The sequence below is a fragment of the Stegostoma tigrinum genome, chromosome 8 (assembly GCF_030684315.1).
Source record: "Stegostoma tigrinum isolate sSteTig4 chromosome 8, sSteTig4.hap1, whole genome shotgun sequence".
Taxonomy (NCBI): Eukaryota; Metazoa; Chordata; class Chondrichthyes; order Orectolobiformes; family Stegostomatidae; genus Stegostoma; species Stegostoma tigrinum.
Window position 1 is genome coordinate 13,130,679 of NC_081361.1, and position 13,525 is coordinate 13,144,203.

Below are 13,525 nucleotides of genomic sequence, written 5' to 3' on the forward strand. Positions count from 1 at the left end.
GCTTTTTCACTCGGAGGGTGGTGCGTGGAATGAGCTGCCAGAGGAAGTGGTACAGACGAGTTGGACAGGTACATGGACAGGGAAGGTTTAGGGTGATATGGGCCAAACGGGACTAATTCAGTTTAGGAAACCTGGTCAGCATGGACAAGTTGGGCTGAAGGGCCTGTTTCTGTGCTGCGTGAGTTTATGAACGAAATTTGACTATGAACAAGAGACACTTGATCCACAGCAGATGCTCCACATTGCCAAGACATATTGTTTTATTACTGCATTTTTAAATAAATACAATTTATTCTCCAAATCTGGTTAGCAAGGTACATCCAGCCCTTTCCAGTTTACACTAAGGGAACATGCAAGACTTTGGTGATGTATGGAATGCATACAATGGAGCCCTATTGATTAGAATGAGTATTATAAAGAATGGTGACCCATTAATCTGCACTACCGTTGCCAGCAGCATATTACCCCTTTCCTGATTTTCTGTAGAGTCCTGAGATAGACCATAAGATGTAGGAGCAGAGGTAGGCTATTCAGCCCGTCAAGTCTGGTCCAAATTCCACTCTCCAACACAACGCTTGCCTGGGGACAGTTTTGCCCCGCCTCTTGTCCTTCCTGTTAATTCACTGAGGAATTTCTTCAGCACGTTTTGATGTCCCAAGGTGAAGGCATTGGGCGAAACATGGTGGAGAGGAGATAGGAAGTGAGGCGAAGGCAGGGAGGGAAAGGTGTGAGGGGAGGAACACCCATCTCAGCGCTCCACGATACAGTATCCTCAAGGAATGTTGTGCAATCCCTGCACACTCTTCTGGGCCCTCAGTTTGCCTCGTAAACTGTGCCCTGGTGTGTCCGGGTTCTTTTGAATAAAGAAATGAGCCCTCTGAACACAATCCCTGTAGTTGAGGGCCCGATGCTAGTCTTGGCCACTCTTGTTGGCTTCATTACACAACCCCAAAGTGCCCTGGCCCTCCTACCCCACCATACCCCCAAAGCAGCCTTGTGCACAAGGCCTTCCCACAACAGTTGGGAAAAGCACATCTCTTTGGAGGAACCCTTTGGTTCATCTGAGCCACAGGGATCAGAATGGGCAAAATCTTGAGGGGGAAGCCTCCATTCAAGATTCTCCTCTGCTCCATGGCACTGGCCAGGCCAGAATTTCTTACCCATCCTTAATTTTCTTAGGAAGGTGGTACTGAACTGCCTTCTTGAACCATTGTGCCCACGTCACGTGGTTTGGAAGGTAACTCGATTTTGACCCAGTGGCAATGAATTGATGCCAACATAGTTCTCAAGTCAGGATGGTGTTAGACTTTGGGGTTGGTGTTATCATATATATCTGACGCCTTTGTTTCTCTCATTGAAGGAAATTGCGTATTTGGGATAAAAGATCTGTTGTTAGAGAGATACTAAATATTACTGTTTTGATCTGTAATTATTTTCCATATCCCACTGTTCATGATGTAGGACTTGTTAACCACCCTGAATTCTTAAGTAGGTTCAGGTTGATAAAATCCAATTGATCAATGAAGTTTGCTTTGAAGGCCTTGAACCGACTTGAGGGCTTACATGTGAATTTCGGAATCAGGAGCAGGAGTAGGCTATTCTTGAGCCTGCATCACTATTTGATAAGATCCTGGCTGATAAGATTATGGCCTGCACTTTCCTGTCTAACCCTGATAACTTTTAAATCGAGAATCTATTTAACTCAGCTTTAAAAATATGCAATGACCCTGTCTCCACTACACTCTGGGGCTGAGAAAACCACAGGTTAATGACCCTCAACTAGGGAAAAAAAATCTTCCATCTCTTCCTTAAAAAGGAACATTTGGTTTTTAGATGATCTACTCACTATACTTGAGAATGTTACATTTGCAGATATGATACGAATACTATGCAGTTATGTCTGAAAATTAAATGAGAAATGTTTTGTAAAATCAGATCCTGTTACTTGTTTTAAAAACCAATGAAAATGACCTTCTGTTGCTCCAACCTGCTACTCCAGAGAGCTCAGATATTGTTGGGTTTGTTATGTCTTGAGGTTTGGAGCTAGAGGGGTCTATTCCATGGACCATTGATCTGTCGACTTAAGTTAGTGTGGGACAGTGCATCAGTCTGGCAGAGAACACAGTCGCTACGGAGGAGGGAGGAAAAATAGGTCAGAGAAAGAGAGCCAGTTAGTGGGAAATAGTTTGGATGGGAATCAGAAAATTGAAAGAGAAACCAGATGTAAGCCTTGGTATGAGTGAGGGAGGGCAGGGGAGAAAAATGGAATAGCAAATTCTTTGGGAGGGAGGGAGAATACATACAAGTTGTTGAATAGAATGGAGAATGAAAAATTAGATATAAAAAGAGACAAGGGAAATGAGGTAAAATATAATGTGAAGGGCAGTTAGCACATGAGAGGTTGCCTAAGAGAATGGCAAATGAACATTGGCAACAGGTAGACCTTCTTCAGAGCTAAGGCAAGGGAGAGTGGTCGCATTGTCACTTTAACCATCAAAAGTCTGATTTTCTGCTCAGCTGGTGCACACACACACACACACACACACAGTTTTCAAAGTAAGAATTAATTTTGCCTTAATGTTTCAAATGTTTGGCACATGTGACCAGGGAAGTGTGTTTTTTGTGAAATGCAAATGCCTTCAGAGGCAGCGCGGGATTTTACAACCTGGTTGAATTGTAATCCAACTCTGGCCCACGAAATTATCAGGCTCTTGCTGTTCAGGGACGGCAGTTGATCAGTACAATTTGGTGTTGGATGATACTGTAACAAGATACCGTTAAACAACTCAGCATCAGCACCAGAAGCAGCATCCCATCCCATAATTACCGAGGACCGGCTGTTGTTTTAAACTTGCGCACGCTTTTGAAATGTAGCACTGAAAGTGTTGGCGTTATCAAGTTGTTAAAATTTCATTGTGACAATCCTCTGCTGTTGCTATTGCCTCCTTGTGCTTGTGCTGAGGACTTAGTTACTTCTCTCCATGATGCTAACAGAGGGAGGAATTGAGCAGCCAGATCAGATCTTGTGCTAATTACGAGGAGGTTGCAGGGGAATGGAGCATGTCCACTCTTCAGCACCTTCCATTTTCTATTGCTCTTGGCTACAGTAGAGCCTGGGTTCAAACAGTTTTGCAGATCCACCATACCTTTTAGCTTCACAAGCATTTTCCCTTTCCCTGACACACTGAGGCGACGCATCCAATTCCTGTCATTCAGGTCTTTCTTGGCCATAACTTGCCAATTCGTGCTGAATTATCTGCTAGGGATACAGACTGAGATGGAACCACGCCAGCACGCATCTATTTAAGATCCTTTGGGCCGTGGAGAAGAGGAGCTATCCATGCCAATAGCTGAGGCTAGATTTAAGCCCAGGCTGCCAAGGTGAAAGGCTAACATGACAAACCTCCAGTGTCTCTCTTGGTATCTCTCTGAAACTTGCCGATTTCAGCAGATAAATCAGATGAGGAGGTGATTTTGCTCCCTATGCTCTCTACTGCAGAGAGAAACACACACACACACACACAGACACAGACACAGACACACACACACATATAATACCTTCCACAGTCTCTGGGACACACACACAGGGCATTAATATTTCCTTGTAAACATAGTCATGAAACAAAAGTGAAGTACAAAGTTCATGAGTATCTCCATGATGACATTACCCATTTGCTGTTAGGTCGACTGCGGCACCAGCACTTGCTCACAAGAAGGGTTTTGTTTGTGACTTTCAAGGTAACACGGCCACCTGACTATTTTGTGAATGTGAAATGGAGTTCTGCAGCTTGGGAAGGAGCAAAATCATTTCACTTTGAACTTGGCCAGTAAAAATATACTGCTCAGCATATTGGAAGTTGAGTGGTTAGTCAGTTGGCAATCTGTACCGTGAGCATCAGTGTTGTGCGAATTTACTGATCAGACCTGCCAATGGGTCAGGCAATTAGGCCATGCTTTCACAAACATATTCTTTTGGATGGCAGAGAGAAGGAGGTCCACAATTGTAGGGCCAATGCCTCATAATAGGTAAGAGGAAGAGAGTTCCAGACAATCAGCGATATTGAGTATCTTCTCTTAGACTGGGTACTATATCTCAGTGACTGATTAGTAAAGAGCAGTCTTCCTTTATTGGAACTGATTACCCACAGACCTATATTGTGAGACACTCGTTCACCCATCCTGTTACCCCTTAAACACTAACCTCCAACCCAGCAACTTTAATACAGAGAAAGGACTCATCTTAAGAGCATTAAGCTCTATTCCATCCCCAACCTCCAACAACACAGTTCAATGCTTCACTCCCAGCGTGTGCTGCAACGCCTCTATTTCCCCCAGGAGGCTAAGGAAACTCAGCATGTCCGTGTCAATTTATACAGACGCACTATCTTGGTGCATCAGGAAGTATCACAGGTTGATACGGCAACTGCTTTGCGCAGGACGGAAAGAAATTACGGAAAGTTCTGAACACAGCCCAGTCCTTCTCCATCTATACTTCTCTCTGCCTCAGAAAGAGCAGCCAACATCAACAAAGACCCCTCCCACCCTGGTTATAACCTCTCCTGAAGATACGAAAGCTTAAACACACGTACCAACAGATTCAAGGGCAGCTTCTTCCTATTAAGTTTCTGAATGGATTCTCAAATTTTAAACTTAATGTTTATCTTGCCCTTTGTGCACCTTCTCTGCAGCCATAACCTTGTATCCCATTGCTCTGTTTCTATTACCCGGATGCACTTTGTATGGTATGATCTGCCTGAACTGCACTCAAAACAAAGCTTTTCAATGTACCTGGGTACACAAATCAAATCAAAAAATTTCCCCAGTGTAAGGAAAGACACTGACAGCAAGCCAAGCCAACTGAGAGCAGACAGCCACTGGAACCTAGCCTAATCCTCCTGTCTATCATATATCTTCCCATAGCGGCTGTTACTTTTCTCACCCACCCTCTCTTGCTCCTGCCAACTCCAGTTAGATGTACTCTTGGAGTTTTCACCATAATACCTTCCAACTCCGATCATCCTGCCCGATCGACAGACTTTTCGTCCATCATTCCCCCCAGTGAACCCCACGTCAAAAATTCCGTACCTAACCAACAGAAGAGTTGACAGAAAAGCAGCGTGAACAGCCTAGCGAACACGCACAACAATATCGGGGAGCTCAAACTCTCCTCCTTCTCCCAGCAATGGCCCCATCTATTGGCTGGGAATGAGATTGCATGAGGGGGAATGGGGGATTCAGTGATGATGGGTGCACAGTAAGGGGAGTTTTACAAAAAATGTAAAGGCAGCGACTGGGAACTCAGCAGCAAAGCCTCCAATCTGGTACAGAACGCAGCCAGCTGAACAACATCCGGGGATACAACGCGGTAATTCGGTGTCAATACGAACGAGCAGCAGAAGCGAAAACAGTGAAGTGGCACTTTTGTTCTTCGATGCTTAAATTCCAGCCCAGTTTACTGGTGTGCCTTGAAGTCTTATGTCTTGAACTACAAATCCCTTGACCTCTTTGAAGTGAAACAAGAACCACCCCACACCCTCTTTGCAGATGGTTTCCAAAGAACTTTTCAAAGAGTGCAGCGACACTGGCTTTGTCTCTCATCGTGTTAGCCCCGAAGGAAGAATGTTCAGACTGATGCCCTGCAGATCAGGGTGAGTGCTGGGCCTTCATCGTTGAGAATAGAAGGGGATGACTTCCTGTATTGGAACCTGTTGTTCAAGGCCATGTGTTTTGTTTTTGCAAACGCTCTTTTACCTTCGCCTAATGCAGAAAAATAAAATCGTCTCCCACTCTCCGTCTCCCAAAGATGATCCCCCCTCCCCCACAACCGATGCCCCGGTTCAGACCTCAGTACTTATAGCCCTGACGCCCACAAACATCTCCCGCACAGTGTTCTGCCTGCTCATCGGCAAACCTTGAAGCGATGGCGCCTTGAGCGGCAGCCCCGGCTCTTTGTAGCGGGCGGGAGTGTACGAGATGCCTTCGCCCCCGTTGCGCATCTCGTCGGTGGTCCGAATATAAAAGGGCGAGCAACTGGGGCATGAACCCCTCGTGTTTGTCTGGTTGAGCTCTCCTGGCAGTGCCAACTGAGGGACCAAACCGTCCATGACTTGCGCATTGCATGAGTTGCAAGGGAAGTGTGGGTGAGCGGGTAAGTCCGAACATTCCTCCTCCTCGTCTGATTCATCCTTTTTGCAGCAGTAATACTGGGAGGGGGCAAAGAGACAGAAAGCTTGCCTTAGATGAAGCCAGCAATAAATAGCTTGCTCTGCCCACCCCAATGCTCTCCTGCCTGGCATCCCACAGGCAAACCTAAAATTCTGCTGTCCCCCACACCCCAACTCTGACCAATCCCCCTCATCTGTCACCCTTAAGCTTGCAGACCAACAATGCCGCAATTTTTATCCTTGTTTTCCAATTTCTCCACGGCCTTGTCTCTTCCTCCCAAGCTCTGTAATATCTTGTGACCCTGCAAACCTTAAGATCTTTGTGTTTTTCAAATTTTTGAACGTCCTCGATTTTAATCACTTCACCAGTGGGTAGCTGTGTCTGGAGCGCCCTGTGTCCCCAAGGTTTGGAATTCCCTCCCTAAACTATTCCACCGCTCATATTTGCTTACACCCACCTTGATACCTGCCTCTCACTCTAAGCTGTAGGCCATCTGTCCTAGAATAGAAACAGAAACGTAAACGATAGGAGGAGGAGGAGTCCATTTGGCCCTTTGAGCCTGGTCCACCATTCATCGCGATCATGGCTGATTGTCCAACTCAATAGCCTAATAAAATGTGAGGCTGGATGAACACAGCAGGCCAAGCAGCATCTCAGGAGCACAAAAGCTGACGTTTCGGGCCTAGACCCTTCATCAGAGAGGGGGATGGGGGGAGGGAACTGGAATAAATAGGGAGAGAGGGGGAGGCGGACCGAAGATGGAGAGTAAAGAAGATAGGTGGAGAGAGTGTAGGTGGGGAGGTAGGGAGGGGATAGGTCAGTCCAGGGAAGACGGACAGGTCAAGGAGGTGGGATGAGGTTAGTAGGTAGCGGGGGGTGCGGCTTGGGGTGGGAGGAAGGGATGGGTGAGAGGAAGAACCGGTTAGGGAGGCAGAGACAGGTTGGACTGGTTTTGGGATGCAGTGGGTGGGGGGGAAGAGCTGGGCTGGTTGTGTGGTGCAGTGGGGGGAGGGGACGAACTGGGCTGGTTGAGGGATGCAGTGGGGGAAGGGGAGATTTTGAAACTGGTGAAGTCCACATTGATGCCATATGGCTGCAGGGTTCCCAGGCGGAATATGAGTTGCTGTTCCTGCAACCTTCGGGTGGCATCATTGTGGCAGTGCAGGAGGCCCATGATGGACATGTCATCAGGAGAATGGGAGGGGGAGTGGAAATGGTTTGCGACTGGGAGGTGCAGTTGTTTTTTGCGAACTGAGCGGAGGTGTTCTGCAATTGGTCCCCAAGCCTCCGCTTGGTTTCCCCAATGTAGAGGAAGCCGCACCGGGTACAGTGGATGCAGTATACCACATTGGCAGATGTGCAGGTGAACCTCTGCTTATTCCACATCAAGCAGAGGTTCACCTGCACATCTGCCAATGTGGTATACTGCATCCACTGTACCCGGTGCGGCTTCCTCTACATTGGGGAAACCAAGCGGAGGCTTGGGGACCAATTGCAGAACACCTCCGCTCAGTTCGCAAAAAACAACTGCACCTCCCAGTCGCAAACCATTTCCACTCCCCTTCCCATTCTCCTGATGACATGTCCATCATGGGCCTCCTGCACTGCCACAATGATGCCACCCGAAGGTTGCAGGAACAGCAACTCATATTCAGCCTGGGAACCCTGCAGCCATATGGCATCAATGTGGACTTCACCAGTTTCAAAATCTCCCCTTCCCCCACTGCATCCCTCAACCAGCCCAGTTCGTCCCCTCCCCCCACTGCACCACACAACCAGCCCAGCTCTTCCCCCCCACCCACTGCATCCCAAAACCAGTCCAACCTGTCTCTGCCTCCCTAACCGGTTCTTCCTCTCACCCATCCCTTCCTCCCACCCCAAGCCGCACCCCCCGCTACCTACTAACCTCATCCCACCTCCTTGACCTGTCCGTCTTCCCTGGACTGACCTATCCCCTCCCTACCTCCCCACCTACACTCTCTCCACCTATCTTCTTTACTCTCCATCTTCGGTCCGCCTCCCCCTCTCTCCCTATTTATTCCAGTTCCCTCCCCCCATCCCCCTCTCTGATGAAGGGTCTAGGCCCGAAACGTCAGCTTTTGTGCTCCTTAGATGCTGCTTGGCCTGCTGTGTTCATCCAGCCTCACATTTTATTATCTTGGAATCTCCAGCATCTGCAGTTCCCATTATCTCTCAATAGCCTAATTCTGCTTTCTCCCCATAACCTCTAATCCCATTCGCCCCAAGTGCTATACTCATCACCTCTTGAATACATTCAGTATTTTGGCATCAACAACTTCCTGTAGTAATGAATTCCACAGGCTCACCACTCTTTAGATGAAGAAATGTCTCCTCATCTCCGTCCTAAATCATCTACCTCAAATCCTCATACTGTGACCCCTGGTTCTGGATGCACCCACCATTGGGAACATCCTCCCTGCATCTACCCTGCCCAGTCCTGTTAGAGTTTTATAGGTCTCTATGAGAACCCCCCCCTCTCACTTGTCTGCACTCTAGCAAAAAGAATCCCAACCTAGTCAATTTCTGCACAAATTTCAGACGTGCTATCCCTGGAATGAGCCTGGTAAACCTTCGCTGCACTCCCTCAAGAGCAAGAGCATCCTTCCTCAGAAAAGGAGATCAAAACTGCACACAATATTCCAGGTGTGATCTCACCAAGGTCCTGTATCACTGCAGCAATACATTCCTGCTCCTGTACACGAAACCCCTCGCAATGAAGGCCAACATACCATTTGCCTTCTTTACCGCCTGCTGTACCTGCATGCTTACCTTCAGCAACTGGTGCACAAGGACACCCAGGTCCTGCTGCACACTCCCCTCTCCCAACTTACAGCCATTCAGGTAGTAATCTGCCTTCTTACTACTGCTTCCGAAGTGAATAACCTCACATTTATCCAAATTGTACTGAATCTGCCATTGATTTGCCCACCCACCCAACCTGTCGAGATCATGCTGAAGGATCTCTGCATCCTTGTCACAGTTCACCCTCCCACCCACCTTGATATCATCTGCAAACTTGGAGATGTTACATTTTATTCATTCATCCAAATCATTAATATACATTAGCAATAGCTGGTGTCCCAGCACCAATCCCTGTGGCAGCCCCTAGCTACTGCCTGCCAACTCGAGAAGGACACACAAATTCCTACTCTTTGCTTCCTGTCTGGCACATTATGTGTATTTTTTCAAAGGCTTTCTGAAAGTCCAAATATACCACATCAACTGGCTTCCTCTTGACAACTCTACTAGTTATATCTTTGTAGAATTCCAACAGCTTTTTAAAACATGATTTCCCCTTCTTAAATCCATGCTGACTCTGATCCTGCCTGCTTTCTAAATGCTCTGCTATAAAAACAATGGATTTGAGAATTTTCCCCATTACCGAAGTTAGGCTATAGGTCTATAATTCCCTCTCTTCTCTCTAACTCCCTCTTTTTGAATGTTGGAGTGACATTAGCCATCCTCCAATCTGCAGGGACTATTCTAGAGTCTGTAGAATACTGCAGGTAACTACCTATGCATCCACTATTTCTACAGCTACTTCCTTAAATACTCAGAGATATAGATTGACCAACCCTGGGGATTTATCGGCCTTTAATCCCAACAATTTTCCCAGTACCATTTCTTTACTCATACTGATCTTGCTCAGTTCTTCCCTCTCACTAAATCTTGCATCCTCCAACAATTCAGGCATCTGTTTTGTGTCCTCTTTTGTGAAGACAGAACCAAAGTATGTATTCAGTTCCTGAGCCATTTCTATGTCCCTTATTAAACATTCTCCTGTTTATGTTTGAAGGGGACTTACATTTGCCTTTACCAAACCCTTTCTCTTCACATACCTGAAGAAACTCTTAGCATCTGTCTTTATGTTCCCTGCAAGCTCACTTTTGTACACTATTTTCCCTTTCTTAATCAATCCCTTGGGTCTTCTTTGCTGAATTCCAAATTCCTCCCAATCCTCAGGTTTATTATTTTTCTTGGCCAATCTGTATGCTTTCTTCCTTGAATCAGATACTGTCTCTTATTTCCTTTATAATCCATGGAATAGCACGTTTTACCCATTTTGCTTTTGCAACAGACAGGACTAAACAGCTGTTGCAGATCCCCCATGCATTCCTTGAATGTTTGCCATTGAATATCCACTGTCATCCCTTTAAGTAACTCTTCCCCAATCTATCATGGCCAACTCATACCGCATATCCTCACAGTTTCCTTTGTTAAAGTTCAGCATCCTAATCTCTGAATCAACAACCTCACTCTCCATCTTGATAAAAAAATTCTATCATGTTATGGTTGCTCTTCTCCAAGGGGTCTCATACAGCTAGAGTGGCAATCATTACACAGCACCCAGTCTAAGACAGCCTGCTGTCCACTTGGTTCCCCTGCATATTAATCAAGAAACCACCTGGTGTTCACTCCAGGAATTCCTCCTCTGTACTTTTGTGACAAATTTGATTTGCCCAATCTATGTGCAAATGAAAATTACCCATGATCACCGATATACCCTTATCACATGCATCTCTAATTTCCTGTTTAATGCCATTGTCAACATCACCACTGCAGCTTGGGGGTCTATATATGACACGTACTAATGTTTTTTGCTCCTTACTATTTCTCAGCTCCACCCATACAGACACCACATTGTCAGCGCTATTATCCTTTCTCACTGTTGTGTTAATTTCCTCTTTAACCTGCAATGCCACTCCACCACCGATTCCATTTTGCATGTCCTTTCTAAATTCTGAATACCCTGGGACATTCAGTTCCCATCCCTGGTCACCCTGCAGCCATGTCTCCGTAATCCCAACTATATCATACCTGTTTACATTTCTGTGCGATTAGTTCATCCACTTTATTGCAGATGCTCCACACATTAAGGCACAAAGCCTTTAAGCTTGTCCTTTCAACAGTATTTGTCTTCTCCTTATTTTTCTCAATAGCTCTGTTTGAATCTAGTCCTTGGCTTCTCAGCCTATCACTTTTCATATTCATCTTTCTAGCTGTTGTTTTTATCCTTGCTGTCCTCTTCTCTGATGCTTTACACAGGCTACCATGACCCTGGCATATTAGCTCAAACCCTTCCGAACTGCTCTCGCGAACATTCTAGCAAAATCTCGTTGAGTGACTCAGTATCAAGTTCAATCTAAAAATGCTGCCATGAAGGACCTGCATTACCACTGCTGCTTTGTAAATAGATGAGTTGTTGCAGTACTCGAGTAGAACAGCGGTTTAGCCTGCTTGGAAAAACTCATCAATTTGGCTTCCAATTTCCACCCTGCCCTCACCATTACCTGGCCAATCTCCATCTCCTCCATTCCATTCCTGAACATTTTCATTTCCATTTCTGGGGGAATGGGCTGGCCAATGATGTACACTATGAACCTACAACTCCCTCAGTTACCTCAACTGCACAGTCTCTCACCCTGCTTCCTATAACCACTCCATCCCATTCTTCCAGCTTCTCCATCTCCGTTGCATCTGTTCTGACGATGCCACCTTCCGCAGGTGGTGCCTCACAAATATGCATCTTCTTCCTCTAATGAGGATTCCTCAGCACCATGGTTAACGGGACCCCTTTGCAGTATCTGACCCATCTCCTGCATTTCAGCTGTCACCCCTTCTCTTTCCTCCCACAATGAAAATAGGGTCCCTCCGGCCCTCACTTACCATCCCACCGGCCTCCTCATCCAAAGGCTTGGAAGTTGCCATTTCCACCACTTCCAGCGGGATGCCACCACCAGATGCATATTCCCCTCCCCTTCCTTGTCACCATTCTGCAAGGACTGTTCCCTGGGGAAACCTTGGTCCAATCCTCGTCCACTGCCAACACCTCTCCCCCCATCCTCCTATGGCACTATCCCATGCAACCGCAGAAGGTGTAACACCTACCCATTTGCTTCCTCCCTCTTCAATATTCAAGGCACCAGACACACCAGGTGAAGCTGCAATTTACCTGCACTTCACTCAACTCAGTCTACAGCATTTGCTGTTCACCATGCGGTCTTCGCTACCCTAGGGACACCAGGCACAGGTTGTGTGGCTGCTTTGCAGGACACCTCCACTCTGTCTGTAAAAATGACTCTGAACTTCCAGTCGCCTGCCATTTCAATACACTGCTGTGCTCCCACTCCAACATTTCTGTCTCGGGCCTACTGCAATGTTCCAGTGAGTCTCACTTTCCGCCTTGGGACCCTGCAGCTTTTACGCAACATTGAGTTCAATAACTTCAGAGCTGGATTGCATCTTTCATATTTTTCACCCTCCCCACCCCACACCTGGTCCTGTTATGACATGAGGTTCTTTTAGCACATTCAGAGACAATGCAGGGTGGAGCTGGAGGAACACAGCAAGCCAGGCAGCATCAGAGGAACATGAAATTTTTGAAGAAGGGTCCTGACCCGAAATGTCAACTTTGTTCCTCTGATGCTGCCTGGCCTGCTGTGTTCCTCCAGCTCCACACTGTGTTATCTCTGATTCCGGCATCTACAGTTCTTGCTATTTTTTACCACATCACTCAGCACACTAACCCATTTTCTTAAGCTCTGATTCAGCTTTTTTTCTGTCCTGCCCTGCTTAGCATAATTTCCTTGTTTTCCTATCCCTTTCATATCTCTCTGTGGGCTCTGTCTCCACTTATTTGTTCATCTCTCCACAAACATCCACCCTCCACTTCAGCTTCAGCTTAAATACCACTTTTTCTCAGTTGTTAACAGTTCTGGTGAAGAGTCACCTGATCCAAAACATTAACTCTGCTTTCTTCCCCCAGATGCTGCCAGACCTGCTGAGTTTCTCCAGTGATTTCTGCTTTGGTTTCAGACCTCCAGCATCCTCAGTTCTTTTTTTATTTTAGTTTAGCCTGCTGTGTTCTTTTACCACTCAATCTAACACACTGCTGTCTGCTGCGTGTGTCCAGCATTGGTTGTTGCTTAGTCAGTAGTGTGTTTTATGAAACTCACTGGCCAAAATTGTGCTTCATGGACTTGTGAATATAAATTAACGCAACAGACGCTTCCGATTCCATACCAAAGGAGAGCTGCCCGGTCAATTGCAGCCGTATTTTGGATGAAATGTTTAACTGAGGCCCCCATCTGTCCTCTCAGGGAGAATAAGAGGCATTTTGGCATCATTTTGAAGAAGTGACATGTGAAATAACTCTGCAGAGGCTGATATCCCACCACCAAGTCCCCCTTTACTTACGTGTGGAAGGTCTTTGTTACTGATTGACCTCCCTCAGTGCCAGCTCTCAAAAGTGAACAGAGCCTCTGACCCAAAAGCAGAAGTTGCTGGAAAAGCTCAGCAGGTCTGGCAGCATGTGTGAAGAGAATTCAGAGTTCATGTT

The 13,525-nt window shown here is 46.5% G+C and overlaps 1 protein-coding gene across 3 annotated transcripts in view; it reads right to left on the minus strand.

The window, feature by feature from the left end:
* Positions 1–242: 242 nt before the first annotated feature.
* Positions 243–13,525, minus strand: part of fam163aa (family with sequence similarity 163 member Aa) — a 141,370-nt gene continuing 128,087 nt past the window's right edge. For all 3 annotated transcript variants that reach the window (XM_059647763.1, XM_059647764.1, XM_048538651.1), the window contains one exon: positions 243–6,203. In XM_059647763.1, coding sequence (XP_059503746.1) covers positions 5,838–6,203 — 366 coding nt within the window. In that variant the 3' untranslated portion in view covers positions 243–5,837. The remainder of the gene's footprint in view (positions 6,204–13,525) is intronic.